This window comes from Chrysochloris asiatica, unplaced genomic scaffold, assembly GCF_000296735.1.
Source record: "Chrysochloris asiatica unplaced genomic scaffold, ChrAsi1.0 scaffold00042, whole genome shotgun sequence".
In the NCBI taxonomy this organism is placed as follows: domain Eukaryota; kingdom Metazoa; phylum Chordata; class Mammalia; order Afrosoricida; family Chrysochloridae; genus Chrysochloris; species Chrysochloris asiatica.
This window is the reverse complement of record NW_006408560.1, coordinates 18519133-18543413: the sequence shown is the minus strand read 5'-3', so window position 1 is coordinate 18543413 and position 24281 is coordinate 18519133. Positions and strand designations below refer to the sequence as shown.

The 24281-nt window shown below is 42.9% G+C and overlaps 1 protein-coding gene across 2 annotated transcripts in view; it reads right to left on the bottom strand.

Moving 5' to 3' along the window:
* The window catches only part of CADM3 (cell adhesion molecule 3), a 32479-nt gene extending 11624 nt beyond the window's left edge, over positions 1–20855 (bottom strand). The window contains exons 1-2 of one of the 2 annotated variants that reach the window (XM_006861628.1): positions 20601–20855; positions 897–998 (exon numbers count right to left, since the gene is read on the bottom strand). In XM_006861628.1, coding sequence (XP_006861690.1) covers positions 897–998; positions 20601–20682 — 184 coding nt within the window. In that variant the 5' untranslated portion in view covers positions 20683–20855. The remainder of the gene's footprint in view (positions 1–896; positions 999–20600) is intronic. The other variant, XM_006861629.1, reaches the window with a different exon arrangement.
* Between the last annotated feature and the right edge of the window lie 3426 nt (positions 20856–24281).

Below are 24281 nucleotides of genomic sequence, written 5' to 3'. Positions count from 1 at the left end.
GCTCAGTCAGGATGGTTGTCTCCAAATGAGAACACAAAACTGGTCACTAGTTTTAGTGTTTAGATTCATAGCAATTAGAACTGAGGGAGATCTTTTGTGTTGTTGGTAAGTACCGTCGAGTCAGTTCCAGCTCATAGCAACCCTGTATAGGGTTTCTGAGGAACAGCTGGTATGTCTGAAAGGCCGACCTTGCGGTTAGCAGTCCAGTGCTTATCCTACAGTGCCACACCAGGACTCCAAGGTGGATCTTAGGACTCATATAATCCAATTTCCTCATTTTACAGATGCTGGTAATGAGGCAATGGCAGTGAAGCGATTACCTAAGATCATTCTACTAATCAGAATTAGAACTAAATTTTTCTGACTCTCAATACAACGCCTTCTCACTGGAATGCTTCTCAAGCAGATATATACTGTGAGAATAAAAAACTAATATTTTGAGATTGGTGTGCCAATGAGTGAGCTGGCTAGTAAATTTGGAAATGGTATATTCCTCAATTATATCATCGAAAGACTTAGGAAACCTTTCATTTCCTGCTAGCTATACTCCAATTTTTGACTCATAATTCCTTTGTCCCTGGTTCCTTTTGAAGAATTCTACCTTGATTGTGTCTTTCTAGAACCTCTTTATTCTGAATAATACACTCCCCTGGAAGAATAATTTTACTTTTGGAAGGAGGTGTGGGGGGAGGATGAAGAGGTCTTTATACTAGAGTAAGGGAAGGAGGAGTAGGTGCAAGAGAAGTTGGTGGCGTAGAACTAAGAGATCGAATGTCAAATGGAGAGGAGAAAGAATTGTGTGGTGATGAGAGGAGTGAGAACATAGGGTGGAGGCTATGTGAGTGGGAGATGATGTGATAATGAGGGATATTGTGATAAGGGACCTGGATTCTCACCTTGACTGGCCAGCATGTCAGAGCTGCTCCAGATTGAGGAGCTGATGGCTTCGTCGAGTGGAGCCAGAGTCCCCAGCTCCAAATCCTGCTCCTGCCAGTAGCCTGGGGAGAGAATCTCCATCAAGGATGAACCCTACATATATACTATTAAAGCTTGGGGTTCTGCACATTCATTGCAGGTGCAGGGAAAGAGGCTAGGCCCTTATGAAAAATAGATTCACCAGGATACCTAAGAGTAAGTGGGCTACTTACAAAGGGGAGAGATTAACTACTTCCTGACAGCAGAAAATGGATTCCTCCTCTGAAGGGGTGAACTAAAGGAGGATGCAGAGTTTTGTCAGTGAATCATATCATGTGAAACCAAAAGATGTCGTCGAGATCATGCAGTCCAGTTCTCCCACTTCACAGATGAAGAAAATTAAGTCTGTGAAGGTTACAAGTGACTGATGAAGGTCACTACAGAAAAATGAGAATCAAAGATTTTTCACTCATTATTCAGAACTCTTTCTGTTGCACCATATTATTCACTAGAATAATGACAGGTTTTATAATTATAGAATACTTTCACATTTCATTGAACCTTTTAATAAACCTGTAAAATAAGTAGGCTGGCATTATCATTTCTGTTTTGCAGAGTGGAAATGGAATGAAGTGACTTGACCAAAGTCATAGGAGTAGAAGAACAAGGACTGGAAATCAAAATGCCTGAATCCAAAGCCATAGCTCTGTTTGCTTCAAGAGGAGACCACCACTACTAAAGAAGTAGACTATTGTGAGAGTTGCAAGTTGCAACAGGCCTTCCCAGATTGTTACCTTAGGCTGGTTACTCAAAACCCCTTTTTAAGTTTTCCTGCTCCAGTCAGTCCCATTGCACTCTATATTACCAACTCTGCTCCCTTTTCTAGCACAACAGTGCAAAACCTCTTTTGTCATCACTCCCCAGACTGAAATCACCCCTCTCTTCCTACTATTTTATCCCTAAACCCTTCTATACAGCACTGTAGAGTTATGAGTCTACTATCCCTAACTTATCCTGAACAGGCTGAGGGACAAAGAAATCAGCCACGCGAATCTTTACAGGATGTCCCGCCGGAACACCCAGAAGTAGCCAGCCAATCATGAGCGCAAATTTTAGTGAGGTCACCGACGGCTGAACAGAGACCAAGGGCTAGAAATCTTGGGTCCAGAGTCCCCAGGAACTTGGCTCGGCTTTTCAACGCGAGTTGAGGAGCCAGCGGAGGACGGTGGTCGCGATGGTTGGGATAAGGAGGTCAGGGAAGACTAGTGGGTCATGGGTTTAGGATGATGTGTAGAAAGGGACGCGAGAGAGAACTGAGGAATCAGAAGAAACGCTAGAGATAAGTGTCTGCGCCTGTGTTATGTGTGTGTGTGTGGGGGGGGGGGACGCAGGCAGACAGAGGACTGTAGAAAAGGAAAAGAGGAGTGAGGGTCCTAAAACTCCAAGAGAGAGCTTCAGATGTTCACTGGCTTCCCCTCTTCTCCACAAAGTCCCTCACAGCCATTCATCCAGGAGATTTATGAAATTCCTCTGTTCTCAAACAGGAGAGGCAGGTGCTGGTGCCCAAATGAGGAGGGAGAGAAAAACAAGAAATCAAAACCTGTAACAGGCAGAGCCAAGTAGATAAGGAAAAGGACCAAGGAAAGTACTGCTGGAGAGAGAAGATAAAAGAGGCGTAATGGCAAAGGAGCCAGAGAGAGGACTCCCAAATCCAGCAGAATCCTGGAGACACCAAGGATGGAGTGGACCTGAGGTGGGTGAGTGTTTCATCTAATTATGTAGGTTTGTGTGTTTCTGAAAGTTCACTGGTAGCACAAATGATTTGTGTTTAGCTACAATAAACACTGGAATGCAAACCACAGATCAGCGGTTCAAACCCACCACTGCACCTTGGAAGCCCTGTACAGGGTTGCTATGAGTCAGAATCGACTTGATGGCACTTAACAACAACAACAAAGTAACCTAAAGGTTGGAGGTTTGAACGCATTCAATTGGTCAGCTTGACTACTAGCTATAAGATGACAGCTACTGAAGATCCTATAGAGTGCAGTTCTAACCCCTACACACATGGGTCACCTTGATTCAAAGTCCACCAGAAATATGACCTGCTTTGGTTTTGTGTAGGTTTGGGCGTGTGCAGCTTCAACAAGCAGTATTAAGTCAAACTGGATTGTACTCATATTTGGAGTAACTGAAGGGGCATAAAAAAGCCAGAGATGGTCAATCAATGCTCAACCCTACAGTATTGGTATCCAATGAACAGAAGAAATATCCACATTGTACCTTGATATAGGACTTTGAGTTTACAAAATGGATTTCCAACCATGATTTTATTTAATCTACAAACAACCTGGAGAGGAAGTCAAATATAATCGCTTTTTAGAGATGAAGCTCAGAAAGGTTCAATGACTTACCTAAAGGCATGATTCTCAAGAAACCTCTTCCTCTCATAGGTGGTGCTCTTGAAGCTTTTTCAACAGCTCTTGTTTCCTTACAACATTTCAACACATTTTATTGTAATTATTTTTCAGTTGTCACTCTCCTCATCTAAAGTTTGAGCCTGTTAAGAGTAGGTGCCTCACCTTATTCCCGTTTGTATTCTCAGTACTTTGCCATAGTGGACTCTCAACACATTTAATTGAGAATTCAATGTTCTGATAATTAATTCAACCACAATTGGCACTGTGTTTTGTATATTCATAATCAGGCAGAGCATGTATTCATCACCAACAGCATGGGTTTAGTCTTCACTCTCCTGTTCCTTCTTTCATCTGAGTCTTTTTCTGCCTTCTCTTCAGTTGCTTTTATCTTTACTCATATTCCTCTCATCTTTCCCATCTCCTGTATATTACTGGCATTTTTCTTTTTTCTGCATATGTTGAATTAAGTGAGTGGTGATATAGGTCATTCAAACCAAACTGAACTGTCTAGAAGAGGAGATTGAAAACCAAACAAATAATTCAAAAGAAATGGCATATTTGTAATATGCTTGGTATATGGCCTCTGTACGTTTACAAGGAAATCGCTGTGTTTTAAGAAACTGATTAAGAAATGGCTGTTTATTTTTTCCCCAGGGTAGTGACATTTCTCTCTCTAATTCTAAAAAGTACTCATGATCTCATGTCTCCTCATGTAAACTGTCTGTTAATATGCCTGAAATGTTTTCTGGCTGTTTTTATAAAATTGTAAACCAGTAATGATAAATTTTGAATGGTCACTCCCTTGGGAGCAGATGAGTGATTATACTGTTATTAACAGAAACATAGACAAGTAGCAGAAATTATAACCTGTGTTGCGAAAGGCTAATGCCGTCTTTGGATTTAGGTTGTACCATTCATTTATGACCTCAGCATAAATTCCTTACGTGGATTCAGACTGGGAAGGGATACTTAGGAGTTCTCTGGAAGGGTAGCGCAGATTTTCATAGAAATAGTACAATTTGGCTCCGAGTCATTCAAAGGACCTTCTGTCACATAGGTCTGACACTGAGATCCTACTCAACCATTAGTGAAGGGACCTACACTGTTTATATCACTTTCCTGTTTAGAGACTGCACTGTCTGCAGATAGTATCCGGATTTATTTGCCTGCTCTTCAGGGTTTTCTGCAGTCTGATGTCAATCTGCCTTTCTGCTTTGTCTTTTCTTTACTTAATGCCAGAGCTTCAAACTGGTTTTTCATGGTTCAGCCACGGCCAACAAAGCAAAACCAGAATGGAACCAAATTTGTGATATGTGGGTATACCAGAACAATTTCAGGTTGATGCTCTGCTAGAAACGTAATCTCCCTCTTAGAAAACAAGGGCAGAGAGTGAGCTGCACAACAACTGAATCTCTTGACTGGCTGACTTAGTCAGAAATAGTATGCTCCACTCAAAAATGGCAGCTAACCGAGCCACCACTGCTAAGCTTTGGAATGCATGTGCTCTCCACAGTCCTCACCATAACTCATTCTCCTGCATCAGGCTTCTGGAAGGGTTTGCTATGTCTCTTCTTAGTCTTCCGTTTCAAGGCTTTGACCAGTAGTTTTCTACCGTTCCATTTCCCATTCCAATTCACCCAAATTTTAAAAAATTATAGATCTGTTCCGATTTTTCTGTCTAACCTTAACTGAATCAATTCAAACAATTTGAAAACGCTAGTTCATGCACCCTATACCCCAAACATATGCAGTTATTCAGTTTTCTCTATAAACACTTTGGTTTCCTGCATCCATCCCCTTTCCTACACTTTACTTATTTATAATACCTTTCACCCATCTTTACACATTTCAATCTTATCCATCCTGGAAGGCTACTTTATGCAGCAGCTCCTCTAAGGTTTCTTCCTTAATTGTGTCAGATGGAAGTTATTTCTTATTTTGCTGAATTACAACATTTATCAACCTGTAGGTAGGGTTTATATCTGATGAATATTTTTATGCAATACTAGCCCTAATCCAGTATATTGCACAATTAAAGTGCTTCCAAACTCACTGCTGTCTAGTCAAGTCCAATGCATAGCAATCCTATAGGACAAAGTAAAACTGCCACATAGGGTTTCAAAGGTTATAAATCTTTATGGAAACAGCAGAATGCTACATCTTTCTCCTGAAGAGTGGCTGGTGAGTTTGAACTGTCAACCTTTCGGTTAGTATTTGAACACTTTTAAGCACTGTCACCAGGTCTCCTTGGTGGTGGTGGTGATGTAATGTAGAGTCCATTCTGACTCATAGTGACCCTGTATAGGGTTTCTGAGGCTGTAAATCTTTACAGGAACAGAAAGCCTTCTCTTTCTTCTGTGGAGCAAAAGTACATGGTAAATTTTAACTGCTGACCTTGTGGTTAGCAACCCAATTCAACCCACTACACTACCAGAGCTCCTTAAGACTCCTTAGAATGTTCTTAATCATTAATAAATAGAAAATATATTTAATAAATAAGTCAAAGCTGATGGGCATCTTCTAATGTGAGAACTAATCTCAAAATCTGCTAGTACAGAGCAAATAGCCAAAAAGGAGAAGAAGAAATAGTCCAAGGAATTGGGCAGAGGATACAGAGGCTGAAGCTCTAGAAACCTACAAGAGAGAAGGGATCAATATTTATTGAGCACCTTCTATGAGTCAAGGTCCAAGTTATTTTTGTTGTTCTTAGTTGCTGTTGAGTTGGCCTGATATATAATAGAATATATATATATCAGTGACCTGATTTATAATAGAACGAAATATTAGCTGGTCCTGTGCCATCTTCATGATCATTGGTATGTATGAGTCCATTGTTAGGTGATCAATATTCATTATTTCCAAAACAACCCATCCAAAGGTATTACCATGCACATGGTAAAGTTGGGTTAACTCAGGCTCAGAAAAGTTAAGTAGCTCATCCATAGATCTAGTAAGAGTTGGAATGGTCTCTTAGACCACAAAGCCCAGGCTTTCTCTACATCTTCACTACACTGCTTTCCTCTGCAGGAACTGTATTTTATGTGTGTGCAGTGGGACTGGGAGTGTAAGGGGAAATGTTTATTTTTGCATTGTTGTCTATTTTGAGTTACTTGCTGACCAAGGGTGGCTTTTCTAAACAGCATTCACAACATCAACAAGCAACATGATTTTTAAAAACTCCAAGTTGAAAATAGGTGATCATGATAGTGGTGGTGATGGATCTATGATTTGTAGCCACTGAATTGCCTCTTTAATTGGATTTTTAATGTGTCTTCATCCATACCACCAGGGTTATTTCATGCACCCCTAAGAGCTTTGGTGTGACATTGTAGGATAAGCAATGGACCACAAGGTCCGTTTGAACTGCAAAGTTGGTGGTTCAAATCTACCAGCTGCTCTTTGGAAAGCCTATACAGGGTCGTAAGGCATCAAAAATGACTCAACAGAACTAATCAACAACAAGAAGAAGAGCCTTACAATGAGGAACTCTTCAGTTAACCAAGCAACAAAAGCATGTAGTTAAAACAAACAAAATCCCTTCACATTTCCATAAAGTCAGGACCTAGGCGGAAAAGAAAAAGATTATTTTCTTGTTTGCCCTCAGTTGCTTTGGGGGTTTCTTAATTCTTGGTTTATTTACCTGCAGGTTCTTGTATTCTTTGGATCCTCAATATTTTCAAGAACAAAGTAGCCCTTTCCCTCATTGATTTCCCTCTGACTGATGGTTCATATTAAGAGTAGCAGACGTTGGAACTGGTAGTAATGTGCCTCTTTAAAGCATGCAGTGACACCTATGATTCAGTTTTTTTATGCCTAAAACAGGACCTTGTACATAGTAAGTGTTCAATAAATATTTCTTGAATAAATAAATGAATGACTCAAATGAATAAAAACATATTATGTCTCCAATTTAGGTGACTCTGCTAGGGAAATGTTATCAGTATAACCCCTGATTTCTTGGTTTATATGTCTGTTCCCCCTTGGCTGTTCTGGAGACTTACATATGTATGAATAACAGGGTCACAGGTGCACATGTGGAAAGATGGGACGAGGGGACAGAGCTCTCCCACATAACCATTGCTGGCCTTGCCATTGTTTGGGCCCACAACTCCATTTCTATGACTGTAGAGATAACTTGCTCCCTGAGTAGGAGTTGATGATGATGGTGATGGTGATGATGATGATGATGATTCAGCATTTCTCTAACTCCAGAGTTAAAAATACTCTTCATCTCAGCCTACTTGTTATTCCTCACGACTACCATGACAGGTGGGTGGAGGAGTGTTATCTCCAAGGGAAAAACACACTGGGGGCTGTGGCCCAGAATACTGAAAGGACCCACTTTTAGAGTGGTTTACTCTTACCAAAAGCTAGGTTCCTTAATCAAATGATTGCACCCTAATTCTCCCCTGACCCCAACTATTTCGTAAATTTTTATGCATACCTGGACAACAGAAAGAAATGTCAGTGGCAAAATCGGGATTGGAACTCAGAACCTGGAACTTTTCTTTATGCTCACAGCTACATGTTTTATTTGGCAGTTAAAGGGAAATAAATCAATTCCCATCTCAGTCATATACTTTAGGAGATCACGCCAAGATTTGGGTGAGTCTCTTTGACCTGAGAAGCTTTAAAGCACAATACACGAATCAAAAAGGCCTCTACTGATCCTAAACTCCCTACAAGTTTCTTAGCCAACTAGGAATCATGTCTCCTCTACTGTATTTGCTGGGTCGTTTCCTAGTTCGAGGGCCTACATGTCAAAATATTCTTAGTTTTCTTGTTCTCCATCCCTTTCTAACTTAGTGTACTCTGCCTTAAGTTTCCAATTCCCTAACGTTTGAGACATGACAGTGCAGTCAGATGAAAGCTAGGCCCATAAGAGATAGGGTTTATTCAGTCATTTGGGACCTTCTGTCTTTTCAGGTTTATTTCCTTCTCTGTCTGTTGCTCCTCAGGGATAGGTCTTTGTCCCTACACCGACAGCAAGATCTCCTAAAGGATCTCCCTGCTTTAGCTCAGATCCGCTCCAGCTCACATTCACTTCAGAACTTCAGGTCTCAGTCATGCTTCAGCTGCTTGCTGCTCTGATCTAGGCTTTCTCACCATCCTCTTGCTCCCCACACTCACCCTAACCTTCTTTCTGACTGGGCTACTGAGACCTTGCTCCTCCTTGTTCCTCCCTCCTTTATTTTCTCTTGTTGTCTGGTTTTTCCTCCTGGAGTCTTGTTGATCTACTTCCCTCTGGCTCCCAGCAGCCTCCTGGGCCCCAAGTCACGAGTCTCTCTCAGCTTTGCTTTACTCTCCTAGGAGGTATACAGGATATAAATGAAAATAGGTGGTAAGTAAGGGAAGGGAACAATCTTCACTATACAATATTCCTAACATGCTGAGCAGCCACTTTCTTTTTGGTAAAGCTTGACCAGGACACCCAGGATTTAGAGAGCCAGGGATTCTACACTATTAGATGATTGATCCAAGAGATTTAGGTTCAGAAAAGAACTATACCCCCACATGGATTTCAAACACATTTATTTTTGTGCATTGGCTGGCACCTTTGTGTCCCAGCATAAACCGGTTATTGAAAATGGGAGGCGTCCATTCCCTGGACTTGAAATGGCATGTTGCTAGGCTCTTTCCAGGCTGAGTAAGGAGGAGAACATTTTTGGTGTCATTGCCTAGCCTGCCTATGGTGGAGGTGAGAATGAGGAATTACAGCGACAAGCTTATCTTGGGGTTAACCATCTTTTCACTGCAAAAACAAAACAAAACGAAAAACAACATCCAAAACAACAAACCCAGTTATTCCAAATGTTTGTCCATAACTAAGCATTCAAAGAGAAGTATTAAGCTGAAAGATATCATGAATGAATGTGTTTTGGAAGAAGTGCAGCCAGAGTGCTCCTTGGAGGCCTGGATGGTAAAACTTCGTCTCTCATACTTTGGACATATATATTGTCAGGAGGGATCAGTCAATGGAAAAGGATATCAAGTTTGGTAAGGTGGAGGGTCAAAGAAAAGGAGGAAGACCCCCAGCAAGATGGATTGGCAAAATGGCAGTATCAGTAGGCTCAAGCGTAGCAACAATTGTGAGGTTGGCCCAGGACCGGGCAGTGTTTTGTTCCGTTGCCCATAGGGTCACTATGAGTTGGTACCGACTTGATGGCACCTAACAACAACAATAAAGCCCTGCAATCAATTTTCTATGGATCATTTTCTACTAACTCTTAATGGCCAGAGAAGGTTACTCTTAAAATCTTTTGCACTTCACCAGGCAGGATGGAACCAATGGCTTTTCTAAGCCTCTACTATCAAAGTTCCATAATTCCTCCCCATCACTTTCTAAATTGTACATCCTTCTTCCCAAAATATTTCTTCACTTCTATGATTGCTAAGGAGCTCTGGTGGCACAAATGGGTTAAGAATTTGGATGCTAACCTCAACGTTAGTGGTTCAAACTCAATGGCTGGTCCAAGGGAGAAAGTCGAGGCTTTCTGCTCTCATAAAAATTTACAGCATAAGAAACCCTAAAAAGCAGTTCTATGCGGTCTAATCAGGTCACTATTAGTCAGAATGAATGGTAGTGGGCTTGGGGTTTTGGTTTATGATTATTAGACATATAGGTTTTTAGATTTGCTAAGGATCCTAAATAACATTCAATTCCTTTATGAAAGTGAGGAACCAAGATTCAGAGAGATTTAGGAATTTGAACAGAGTCAAACCAGTTGCTAGTGGTAGAGCTGTGTTTATAACCCCAGTCTCCTCTACTCAGTGTCAATTTATAGCAGCTCTTGTAGCCCTAATTCAGAGATTTAGTTGGTATTTAGTGTGATTTCACTTACAGTGACAGCTACCTTTCCCACTTTTCATCTCTCTGTTTATTGTAAGTAGTGGGGAAGCCTGGGATCACAGACTTCTAGAAAAATAGCTCTGCTCAATGCCAGCAGGTTGGAGAAGGTAGGTGAGATAAGGAGGAAATCCTTGAAGGTACAAACGAGGCCATGGGACCATGTTGTTGTTAAGTGCAGTTGAATCGATTCTGACTCACCTCCATAGGGTTTCCAAGGAGCAACTGGTGGATTTGAACCATCAACCTGTGGTTAACACTCCAGTGCTTATCCTACAGAGCCACACCAGGAGTCCACCAGAAACCAAAATTTGAAAAATGGCATCTTCACAAGCCTCATGGCTTTACTAGTAGGTTCTAGTTCCCATAAAAGAGATCAAAGGATAGAAGGCACTGCTGTGCTCTTAGAAGTAAAAAAATGTGATTAAAAGGTCATTCATGTGTATGTGTGTGTGTGTGTTCATGCTGACCTGCACAGTAGAGATGTAGAGATGCTAAGTAGATTGTGAAGTGGGAGACAGGGACGAGAGAATATAAAAAAGCAGAGAATCAGGTCCTATTCTTGAGCTAGAGAAGCAAATTCTTGAGGTAAAAGTGGGTTTGTGGTAGGCTGGCGGCAGGCAGGCAGGGAGGGAGGGACTCAAAGACTTAGTTAAGATTCTGAGGAGCAGAGACTGGTAAGTGGGTGGCAGAGAAGGAGGTGGGGACAGCTGTTGCTTTGATTTGCTATTGAGTCAGTGTTCTCAGTGCATTAACACTGGGAGGGAGCCCTGGGCTGGCCCCCAACAAAAACAAGCCCCTCTGTAGCCAATATTGAGTTGTAATACGGAGAACTATGATTGTGAGACAAAAAGAAAGGAAAGCCAACCCCTTAATCACCCCTCCCTAGCCTTAGTTCCTGCTTTTTATGATGGACTTTGTGCTCTAGACAAGTGTCTAGTGTATTAGAAAGTGAGATGAGGCTCAGTAAGAATTTCTGGGAGAATATGTTCTATGCATGGGTTTGACTCTCTTTGGCTGTTTCTCAGGTAGAACCCTAAGGCCAGGGATGACATCACTCCAGTTGATGATAGCCTTGGGCCATTAAGAAACAAAACAAAACAAAACAAAAAACTCAAACCAGTTGCCATCAAGTTGATTGCAACTCATGGCAACCCCATGTGTTGTGGAGTGGAACTGGGCTCCATCAAGTTTTTAATGGCTGTGAGCTTTTGGAAGAAGATTGCCAGAATTTTCTTCTGGGATCCCTGTGAGTGGGTTTGAACTGTCAACTTTTCAGTTAGTAGTTGAGCATTTAACCATGTATGCCCATTCTCTCCATCACTTTATCCTCTGCCTACCTTCTTTATGTACTTTAGGCATCAGGGCTAGGTATGACTTGGGATCTGTAGTCTAATGCACCTGAATCAGTAGTCCTGACTTGTCTGCACTGTTAGATAGTCCCAGAATGAAGTGGATAGATTTTACCCCCTTCCCTTGAACTTTTCTTACCACTTTAATGCATATATAATAGAACTAGGGGAAATCCCCTATCTTAGGAAACTACTTGGGAAGTGAAATATAACATAGTCATTGTGGGGTTAAATGAAAATACAGTTCATTTTTTAGCTCATTGGAAGGGGATGGGGAAATAAAGAATGGAGATGGATAAGATAAAGAAGGCCAAGAAAGTCAGAGAGAAGCAAAGGCTTGAATCCCTGATAACGTGAGTCTTAGGTCAGGTTCCAAAGCCTTGCTCACACTCTTCAGTGTATATTCCAATGCCTCAATGACTACATGAATACATCGATGAATTCCCTTTCTCCGCGGGTTCTATCTTATTCTCTTTTGCTCTTTATGCTGTATTTTAGATATTTCAGGCTGAAGGCTTGGTGTGGTGGGACAACAAAGCTGTGAAAAAGTTTAATTTGTTAGAAGTCAGGCAAGAAAGCATTCGTCTCTGCTGGTTCTGATGTTAAAGACTCATTTTCACTTCTTCCCTTCACTGAATGATCAGAGGCAGGGCGTGGATGACAAGTTCAGGGCAATGGTTAGGAGCATTACACAAAGAAAAACGTGTTCTGCTCTATACACACATACTACTCTAGTTTTCCCTCTCCCCACCAATCCTAACTGGATTTTGTCTCTTCCTTTCATTCTTCTCACTTAAAAAAAAATTACAACTATGTTTTAAAAGAGTAGTACATTGCTCACATTAACTCTATTTTGTACCTCCCTGGGAATTTAACTCTTCCATAAAACAAATATATTCTCCAAAGTCTGTAGATCTCAAGTCCCCAAAATAATACTATTCTGACCCAAAGAACCTTTCTTCTTAAGCCTTCAATGAGCATCTCATTCTTGTTCCTTAAGATGCATGTATATCCAGATCCTTTTCTCTCCTTCAGTGTATGTACCTCAATACTACAATTTTCACTATTAATATCTATGTTTTTCCTATTTTTCTGACATAAACACACAGATTTTATTGTGACCCAGATACAGAGTCCTTTTCACATGCCAACATTAATCAGAACCCCTTACTTCCAGAAAACCATATGGTTGAAATTCAGAGATTCTCCCCAAAGAGAAATGCAGGCTCTCTCTTCTACTTAAACTCGCCAGGAGAGGGCCAGCATCCTCTCCTCCCCAGGGCTGAGGCTCACTCCATCTGTCACTGACATTGGACTCCAGAGCTTGGAAACCAGAGAAAGAGTTGGCATTAAGCAGCAGTTGAAGATAAATGAGAATATATGAGACACTGGGGCTTAGTGATAGCAGTTTTTATATTTGTTTGAGATTATAGGATAGAGATTATGAGGAGGAAGCATATAATATGTGTTTGGGAAGTTTTCAACCTTACAAAGTAGATTCCATCCAATGAATACAACTTTCTTACTATCATTTTTACATTTTCTAGTAAATGCAAACTACTAAAACTGTCCCCTTATTTTATAACAAGGAAATAACTTGGTCCCAGACTCTTCAAAGGTTGACCATTATACTAAGCTTCAAGTTACTTGTCATCACTTACTAGTCTTTCTGGTTTTCCAAGAAGATCAGAGATATTTAAGTCAGAGACTTAAAAACAGTTCATCTTCAGGAATTTCTTATCCTGTCTGAGACTCTGAGCAGAATTCTAGAATCAGAAGTAGAAGCAAAGATCCATAGCATAGAAGAAAAATAAACATATGAAACAAGGATCTGAAAATTTCTAAAGAAATCTGGAATTTAGAAGTACTAGTAATAGTACCCATTCTACCTTGCCAATGCCAAGTACTATAGAAAGGAAGGGAGTGACCAGGAATGGCTGAGTTAGAGATAAATAACTGAGACATCAACATCATTGCTTCTCCCACCCATCGCCCACCAGGAAAAAGTGATGCACCTGACCTAAGTTGGAAATAAATGAGGCAAAGGTGCTTACATTTAGCAATCAAGACAATTAGTGTAAATCTAGTTGGGGAAAGGGAAAATAAATCCTTTGAAAAGACAATGTTTTAGTTTGTTCTTTATCTTATTTAGCTTTCTTATTCTCTTGGAGACCTCTGGGAGAAAGGTGGAGCGATATGAGAGAGTTAACGAGTCCCAGAAATAAGAGTTTACATTGAGGGATAATACACATATTGAAAAAAAAGTATGGCTCTCTGGATGAGACTCTTTTCTAAAACATGTTTGCTCTTGGTGAGAACAGGGGGCTCAGGGAGATGAGTGGATGGAAATACTCCAGCTGTTACTGTAACCCTAATCCTGTCTTCTTGAAGGCTCACTCATAGAGATAAATCACTTCTATTACCTGTCCTTGAAGAAAGAAATTTATCCTTGTTTCCAATGAGGAAACTAAAGACATGCCCTAGAAAATTATTTTGTAAGCCTGCCCCCCATCTAGACTCTTCTATAGGCCATTCATAAGTTTAACTATGATATAAACTATTATGCAGAAATTGACATGGGTGAAATTGGCATTTAGGGGAAGAGAAACTTGTGCAGTTCCGATGTGCTGTGAAGAACAGGCTGTCTAGTCTCAGACTGGCAGGAGCTGAGCATTCTCGGCTCCTTGCCGCACTTGACGTCACAGTTTATTGGCAGATGCCCCAAAAGGGTAGCAGAGTCCAGTTTAAAGATGCATCTACTGAGATTTGGCCAAGTACCAAATCTCAGTATGTGATGAGTATGGGATGTGATGGTTATATTTAAGGCTATTTGGTTCTACACAAGATGGTTGTAAAGGTGAGGGACATGAGTCAGGGTTTTGCTATTTGCTGCCTGTGACTCTCGTATATTGGATTCCTCCACTGTATTCTGATAACCCATTATTATGTATTGTATTTACATTTATTCCTAAAGTTAAGGGAAAAAAGAAAATAAGCACCACAACAAGACAGAGTAGATTGTTAGGCTCAGAGTTGTGTGCACAGGTGCATGCTTATGAACTGAGTAGCATTCGTTTTGTATTCCACATTTATTGTTTCTATATGGTTGTCATATAGGAACAATACAATCTTGACTTCAAACATGACTGTTTGTAGTTCCGTTTTAAATCTGTGAAGCCAGATATGGCGAAACACCCAGTTATTTTGAGACCATTCGAGGTCACTTTAGGACTCAGTCTCTTGAACATATCTAACTGTCCTTTTTAACCTGAGACAGTCTTTTGCCCCTTTCCTACAGTTGACTAGATGACCGTGAGGACTCTACAGATCAGTATCTCAGGGTTCTGTTCCCGTCTCCATGGCAGAGCAGATTATGGATCATAACCAAAACTATGTGTATGTTCATAGTGGTGGGAGGGAGATTCCTATCCTGTTAAAAGTGATTGTAAAGCTTGGCAAGAGAGTAGGACCACGGAGAGCAACAGAAGAGCCTGGAGTGTCACCATCAGGCACTAGCACCATGGAGAGCTCAAAGCACAGGTAGCTTGTTTTACAAAGAACACAGGAACTTGGATCCTGGGTTAAGGCAGCCAGCTTTCACAGTAAAGCCAAAAGAACAGACATTAGGACTTCATTTAAGATCATAATATACCATCATTTGTTCTAGAAGTTCTTCTGAACTACTTTTAACCTGTTAGAGATTTTGCTCAAATATGAGGACCACCCCAGATTGAGTTTGTCAGCATAAGCCTTCATAACTATGACAAATATCTAGATATTAGTGGTGGTGGAGAGGATTTTAACTTGCTAAAACTGATTATAAATTACACTAAGATTCTCATCTAATGAGGGAAACAGTCTAACGAAGCCTCTGTTGCACCTCAGAGACACTAGGGTATGAGGAAACTAAGATATATATTACCATTACGAAAACCAGAAGATGCATCAGGGTCCTAGTTGCAGAATGCATCCCAAATCACTGATCATACATGGAAACAAGGTATGGAATCACCTGTTTTAAGAAGGAAATTGTCCTGAGCACTAAGAGGCCTTTGTGGTAGCTGGGAAATTTGACTTTAAGATTAGGGAAATTTTGAGAAACTAAGACATAGTTTTCTATCAGTACTTCATGCTTCAATAAAGAATACGTAATTTTTCTGATATTCTATTTAGCACAAAATTCAACAGTTTCAGGTATTCAAGACCCCTGAGAGTTTGGCTTCTCAGTACTAGATAGGATGGATCATCTTGCTATGACTGCATTGGATTGGGTTTTTTACTAGGGTAGTTATTGGGCCCCTGAGCATCAGTTGGTTCTAACTTTGTTCAGAACTGTCATCACTGCTAGTCTTAAAGATAGAGACAGGTCTTTTGCCCCTGAAGACTTACTTTTCTCTATTTTACAATGACATGGAGTGTTTATCTTTAATTTAGCCTTGTTCCTGGAGACCTGAATCTTTTTCTCCTGGCTTGTTTCTCTCCCTCTCTTTCTTATACACATTCCCATGGGCTTTTCTGATCTCAGGTCTTACGTATGGTCTCCATGACATGACCCCCATCCAGGGAACAGAGTGTTCTAGTATTTGAGTCTCTTGCCAATGGTAAAACAGGAAATATTAAATTAAAAAAGATTAAAGGAAAATATATAATTACAGGAACTTTCTAATACCCTGGACTTTTTATTCAGTAGTCAGTAAGGACCCAGCCCAGTCCATAGTTGACTTGCAAGAAGAATCAGGAACCTATGTTGTCATGCTTAGATAAAATTCCAATATTGAGAACTGGATGGCAAAAAGGTTTTCCTGAGCCATATACAGATCCACTGAAGTAGGAAATAACAGATTTTGACCAGTCATAGTCCCAAGGCTTTATGTCTCTGGTGATAACAAGACTTTTTTTCCTATCATGTGACTTAAGGAAAAACATCTTTGATCCCACTCTACATATTATTAGGGCTATAAGAAAATAGTAGCAGCAAGGAGTTCCAAAATAAAATTGCAAAATTTACAGAGCAGTGGCAGTCTGCTGTTTCAAAGTGACCAGGACACCAAAAAGATGCCATCTGTGGAATTTTAGGGTTGCAGAACTATGAGTCACTCTCCAAGTGAATAGTGAATGTCTCCAAAAAGGCACTCTTGAAATTAGATTTGGATTTCCTTTCTTCCACAGTTGGAAGAGGAAGGGGAGAGAGAAAAAGAAGAGACAGACACACAGACACTGCCTAAGAGTAGTGATATGGCTCATTTTACTGTCAGTTTAGGGCAGAGGATTTAAAAATGAACCCCAGGTTGAAAGAATTATAGAGAGTGTGGAGACACCAAGTAGAAGGGTAAAGAACTCCAGATCTTACTTCTTGTTTCTACAAGATAAAATACCCTTGATCTCCAGTTTTTTTTAATATATAAAAATGTTTCAAATCTTTAACAAAAAGAAAATGAGAAACAAGAAAACCACAGGCTTTGAGGAAACTACTAAAACCAACAGTGCTACCCTGCCCCAGAGAGAGTTTAAGATAGAATCTTTGGCTTAACTCCTGGCTAAGCAGTTGACTATCCTAAGTTTGGATCCCACATCAGAAAGACCAGTTCTACGTGGTACAAACTAAACCCTACGATATCGAGTGTCTTTCTGTTAGTCTTACTTCTCTTTGCCAGGTGATTCTTCTATTCCTATGTCTGAGGGGAAGGCATAGATCCTGCTCAAGGGTTACAGCCACATCAAGAAACAGAAAATGAGTAGAGTAGCTTTGCCAAGCAGATCCATGGGCAGAGCTAAAATGAATGCTTGCTGGATGTTTCTAGCACATTGGGCATGTTCTTCATACTGGGCACCTGGCCAGGGGGCTGCAGAATAGATGGAAGTGGACAGAAGGTCACTGGGAAGGGAAAGAGATTCATGCGTGGGGCAGTGCAGCACAAGGTTAAATTTCTATGTTCCTGGTTTAAAGCAATGTGAGGCTCACCACTAATCCATGTCTACCATAGAGCAATTCATAGAGTGCTGGAAATAATGTGAGAGGGAAAAGCTCAAGGAAGGCTGGTCACAATGTTGAATATTTAGCTGCTTACCTGAGAGATAATCACAGGGCACATAAAGTCTATAGGTTTTGTATCCCCCAAAACCAGAATTGTCAACTTTTGCCCATACTAGTGGGAAAATGTGAAAATGAAGGGGGAAATGACAAACTCTGAGTCATAAATGTTCCACAGCTTCTAGCTACAGCACTAATGGCCAGGTTCAGATATAACTTGGTGGCTCTTCTCCAGCCTCTCAAACCCTATTCAGTCTTACAGAGCTTAAAAATGTATGCTGTACTCCAGGGAGCTATATACTCCAGCAGCACATAAAGTTTGTTTTCTTTATTCTAAATGGAAGCAGCTACCCTTCCACAGTACCCTTGCCCACTCAAGTATTAACATATTAGGGTATCTTGTAAAGAGGAAAGGGATGAGATGCAGAATACTATTAAAAATTTTAACTCAGACTTAAGAATGTCCCAAGTTATATTTAAGCCTTCAACCTTCACAGCAATTTTTTCCTAGTTTTGATCAAACATTACCAGTTAAGGTAAGTACTGCATAGACCCTGTGCCCATGGGACCCAGGCTGGAGTAACTCAGGGTTACTAGGCATACCCTCTTCATGATCCCACTCCAATTGACCTTTAGGCCCACTCTCTATGAGCATTAAGCCTATGCATCTACCTCCTACCATCAGAGCTGAGCTTCTTAGATCTTTAAAGGGTTAGTTTAAGAAGAACTATATGATTGTATCTCTATGCACCAGTGCACCCTTAAACAGCATGGACCAGATCCACTATCTGGACATATAATGTTGTACCAGGATAATGATGCTGGCTTTGACTCCTTCTTGAGGAACAGATCTCCCTCCCCATCTCACAGTTTCCCATTCACCTTCAAAAGTCCCCAATTCAAAAGTTACTACCTTCTACTCTTTCCCTCAAGCCACTGCTCTGTGTCGTATTTCTAAATATGGGAATAGAGTGTTTCTCTCCTTCTCAGCCTTAAACCCCAAGTTGAGGACCAAGAAAGAATAGTTCAGCTGATGAAGAAAGAGTTGACTAATGTTTATAGAGTTACTCCATTCTTCCTTATTTACATCCTAGAGTAGAAGAGTTCACATCTTTCTGTTACGGACCTAAACTGGCACCATCAGTTCCTATTGCCAAGCAGGTGCATTGGGATCCCATTTGCTTCTAATACAGCCAGTAGGATGGGGGTGGGGGACAGGGGCTGCACTTGAAAGTTAAGGTCTGGGAGACATACATACCCAGCCACCAACCTCTCCTAGCCTTGCACTTGTTCTGCTCCCCCTCCCCACCTCCCCACCTCTTCATTGAGTAGGGCCATTACTGTAGTCCTCTAGGGAAGGGGGATTCCTGTAGGGGAGCAGCGGAAGGGCTGCGGTCTCTGTGGTGACTTGGGAAGAAACTCCCTTTGGGTTGTTTTGATGGGTAGATGGTAGAAGGAGTCAGCCAGCCAGCTGTAAGGAAAGGATCCCCAGGGTCCCTATACCAGGGGAAGCTCCTTAATCATGAAGAGACAGCACTGGGGAGGAGGTCAGAGAAGGTGGAGGATTATTCATCCAGCACCCTGGCTTTTGGCCTGTCTTCCTCAGATGATTTCTCTACATCAAGCTCCCCAGTTTCAACCACTCTCCTCTCCACCCCCGCCCCACCCTGTGCCCATCCCTGATGGCCACTGGGTTCTTCACCCAGGATCCGCCTTCCCTTTCTCCTCCCCTGCGGTTCTTCCTGTTTTTCGTTGGCAAGTGGCCGGGCATAGCCACCACCCTCCCCCTCACGCTCCCCACTTCCCTTTGCTCCGCAGAGGTCCTGTTCTCTCTCGCCCCTCCCCCACCCCGGCCCTCCACTGACAGGGGCGGAGGAGAGAGGAAGATGCATTCCTTCAGTCCCTTCACAGCCTGCCCTCCGTTCTCTAGGGACCTGAGGCTCTAAGCTATGAATCCCTTCCTGGTCTTCCTACAAACTGCCCCCTGACACCCCATTAACCGTCAGCAGTCTCTAAGAAGGCTGAGGTGCCCCCACCGCGCTGACCTACATAGCCCAGCCCAAGGCGGGAGGGGCTCTTCCCCAAGTCCCCTCACCCATGGCCCCGCCTCCTTTCTCCCCCGACTCTCCTTCATCCTTCGATCTTTACCATCCAAAGGTTTGAATTCTAGGCTGGGGCAAGCTAGGTATGCTATCCCACCCCAAATGTGGGAGAATCAATGTTTAGCCCAGGAAAGCTTTGCATGTTCCGAGCATCCTCCTCCCCAAATATTTTGATCTTTCCTTTTGCCCAACCTTCCACCCCACCCCCCACACCAACCTCCTCCGCTCCAGACTGGGTTTCTTAGCTTTTGCCACCGCTAGGGATATTGCCATCCCAGGGCCCCCTCCGCCCTGTGTTGTTGTTTTGCTCCAAGGAAAAGCCCCCCCTCTTCCTTGCCCACGCCCCCCTCACCAGCCTCACCCAAGCCCCCCTCGCGGTCCACTCAGAACTCACCGCGGTGGGGGGTACAGGGGGAGCAGAACTGTTTGCATACAGCAGTTTAAGGGATTGTACTGGCTACCCAACCCCTATAGACATACATACACAAACACCCGACACACGCCCTGACTGAAACAGCGACAAACCACACTCCGCCTCCAACACACACTGACACAGACATACACACACATACTGACACAGAAACGCAGAACCAGACACCAACACAGACGCGCACACCCAGACACATACACACACGGACATCAACACATCCAGACCTCGGGCTGCTCAGAATAGACATAAACCCGGTGAGGCAAGCGCCTGGGTGCACACGCAGACACACATTCGACGATGTACACAGGAAGGTGCACACGCCGGCACACCCCACCATCCACAGAGACACTGATGCTCAGAGACAGACACGGGGTATTAGCGCTTAGCGACTTTAACCCGGGTTCCAAACAAAGCCAACAGGCGCCCTCCGCCCCCATTCGGATCCGAGCCCCCGCCTCAGGTCACTCCCCAGATCCCCTGGCGCCGCCCCCTCCCTAACTCACCGTCCTGGGAGAGGTTGGCCCCGCCAGGCGCCCAGCAGCAGGCGAAGAGCAGGAGCAGGGGCAGAGTGGAAGGGCCCCCCATCGCGCTTCCCGGCCGGCTCCCTGGCTGGGCAGCGGAGAGCCTGGGTCCCCAGGGGCTGGGGCTAGGGAAGGGGCAGACGAAGATGCTGACTGAAAGGGCGCCCCGGAGCCGCTTTGGAGCCCGGGGCCGAGGCGGGGACCGGGAGGGAGCCGGCGCTGCTGCAGTCGCCGGGATTAAATAGGGCGCTCGGAGCAAACCATTCGGTTGGAGGTGGAGGGGAGGTGACGGGGGGCTGGGCTGGTTGAGGGGGGCCTAGCTGCCGCATTCCCTATTCCCCCCGCTTCCCACACCCCCTCCGCGCCAATGTGGTGCCTTCCATCCTCTCCCCCGGGAGCTCCGCCAGCCGGGCACGGGTGTGGAGCAGTGGGAGGGAGCTGGCTCAGCAGTGGGACCCTGGGCGCACCCCTCTTAGACTTGGGGTGGAGGGAGGGGAGTCTGGCAGGGAAGTGGGCCAGCTGGCGAGAGCGGCCACTGCAGGCCTGGGCAAGGGCGTGCCCACTAGCCCGAGATCCTCCAGCCACGCACTCCATCCTTTAGTAACTGGGGATCCCCTTAACCCCGGGGTCCCCCTATCAACAGTGTTCCCAGGAACATCTCTCCTAGTTACCCTAGTTACCCTGACCTTTCTCCTGAACAGAACATCCCCAGTTCGTCTTACCCTAGACTGTACAAAACAATGTGTGGCCCCAGGCAATCTCCATTGAAAGGTATCTTTCAGCCAACCCAAAGGCCAAGGCAGTCAATTTTTCTCTCAATGCCTTGTCAGAGGAATTACTCACCCTCTGAAAACAGTGGGGTTACCTCAGACTCTTGCCCAACCTAACAACTCACTGGTCCTCATTAGTGTCCCCCTTTAATCCTAGTCATTTCACCCCTTTACCCTTAACTCTACCCACTATCAATTTTTTTCTTCTTTCTTAATTTTTCAAAGGATCTTGCCCTTCCTTCTCAAGTTTGTAGTCAGTAAGATTCTTGGGTGAATGGTCTGATCTGCAGTCCCTTGAGAAGCTGTCTTCTAAACAACTAATGAGACTAATGCAGTTCTTGTCCCTGAGGTCAGATCCAAGATGAACTGGAGAGGCAGGGTGTTTGCACTTACTGTTGGCTCGTGAGCCCGAACTCCCTGGAGTTGGATGTTCTTTATGATTGAGTATCTCTGAAAGAGTTTTTGTGGATCTCAGAAAGGGATACATCTTAATCGATTTGGCTGAAGCTTAGCTTCTGGGAATACATTTCTAAAATTTAAAATCCTAGACTCAAAGAAATTTAGGCATATAAGGATCCTTAGAAAACATCTGGTCCAATCCCTTATACAAGGTACAACTGAAGTCCAAGGGGGTCAACTAACTTATCCAAGGTTACACTGACAGTAATTGTAGAAAACACAAGTGCTGGCTAATACATGAAACAAATCGACTTTTAAAGTGCCTCCTAGTCCTGGGAGGCTAATATTTTGGCTCTAGATAAGTAATCTGGGTCCATGTCTTCTAACTCCTGAACTAATTCACCTTCTATGCTGAAGCTTATGCTTCATTGTGCTAATGCTTAATATTTGCATACTCTTTCTACCTCAAAGATAGAGTTTTTCAGCTTACTGAGATGTTGTTAATGTCTCTGTCACGTAGTAACTCAAGGACAAGGATGTGAAAAGTGCTTTATAATCAGTAAAGCTCTATACAAATGTTAGTCATTGTTGAGATGCCAAGAAGTATTCTCTCTGGAGCTCTTTCGTGATGGTCAAGATGCTGTCTTGTTTTTCTCTTATTGTTTCTAGAGTTAGTCTGTGATTTGGGGGACAATAGCTTTGCTTGCCTCTTGAAAACTCTTTTAGTATCTTGGTAGTTATTAAGATTTTTTTGCAGGACAATTTTTGAGCACCTGTGATTGTCTGACTTGCCTGCTTTGACATATTCTCAGTGACTCTACATCATTCTATCTCCCTGGAGTTCTTCTCAGTGGTTCTGACATCTTGAAACCTCTGAGAGGTGAAGATGGAGAAAGTAGTTCAGTTGAAGGATGTGGAGGTCCCTGACTGATATGTAGTGATCTGGATGTAAAAGAGAGTAGGGACTGGAGTTCTAGGCTGTCTGATAGAAGAGAGAGGTTCGGAAGGTTTTGCCATTTGGAGAGGAGGAAGAATTAGGTGTGTTTTTAAAAGAGAGAGAACAGGAAGAATTGGGTGTGTTTTAAAAAAGAGAATCAGGTGTCAGAGGGGAAGGATCGATCTATCCCACTTATATGATCTTGATGGATCAAGAATATTACCTTTGGAGGTAGAAGAAACCTTAGAGATCATCTAAGCGGGGCTTACTAGAGGACAGGTTAGTGTAAGGGGACTGAGTTGGCCCTGGGTGGGATGGGGCCAAGGGAGTTGAGGGACAAAATGTGGGATTAGGTCTCAGTTTCCTATAATTAATCATCTTTTCCATCTGTTGCTCTGAAGTGATCCCCTTCTGCTTATCCCCTTATTAATTCTCTAATAACTGCTGGTCAGGCTCCACCCTCTACTGTAACTGCATGGGGTGAGAACCAAAGATGGGAGGGAAGGAGAAAAGCTGTGTTGGAGAGAGTATTAAGAGCTAGCAAATGAGATGGGAATGTTTTTGTCCCACTGGCTCCTTTTCCCTTTTCTGCATCATCAGCATCGGTTTGGCAGCAACTTAGACCCTGGGAATAGGACATAGTAATTGGCTTTTAGAATTAAAGAATAAAAGAGTATTAGAGTTGTAAGGAACTTCCAAGATTATCTAATTACTATTCCTTGTTGAACAGATGAGGGGAATGAAATCAGAGAGGCTAAGTGACTTTTCATGCCATAAGGCTAGCTAGCAAAGGAGATACCAATATTGGATGGTGAAGGCCGATAGATAGCCTTTTCCTATTTCTTCTTGTTGTTGTTGTTAGATGCCATCGAGTTGGTACTGACTCATAGCGACCCTATGAGAACAACAGAATGAAACACTGTCCAGTCCTGGGCCAACCTCACAATCTTTGCTATGGCTGAGTCTATCACTGCCACCGGGGGGGGGGGGGGGGGGGGGGGATGGAGAGTCTCTTTTACTCTGACCGTTCACTTTACCAAACATGATATGCTTCTCCAGTGACTGGTCCCTCCTGACAATATATCCGAAGTATGAGAGATGAAGTTTGGCCATCCTGGCTTCCAAGGCACATTCTGGCTGTACTTCTTCCAACACAGATCTGTTTGTTCTTTTGGCAGTCCATGGTACTTTAAATATTCTCCTCCAACACCATAACTCAAATGCATCTATTCTTCTACTGTCTTCCTTATTCGCTGTCCAACTTTTACATGCATATGAGGTTACTGAAAATATCTTGGCTTGGGTCAGGTACACTTTAGTTCTCAAACTGACATGTTTGCTCTTCAACAGGATAGATAGGTTAATCCTAAAACAATGAGCTGTTGCACATCTCAGAATGAAAAAGTCATCTCTTCTGCACTGATGTGGATGGTCCCATCTAGAATAACACCCAGCTGATACTCACTGCAATCCCCTGTTTATATGTGCACCTGGCATCCTACTTATTAGGTGCTGTAGGAGTTCAAACCCTCTAGTTTGCTTCTGAGAAACTCTATA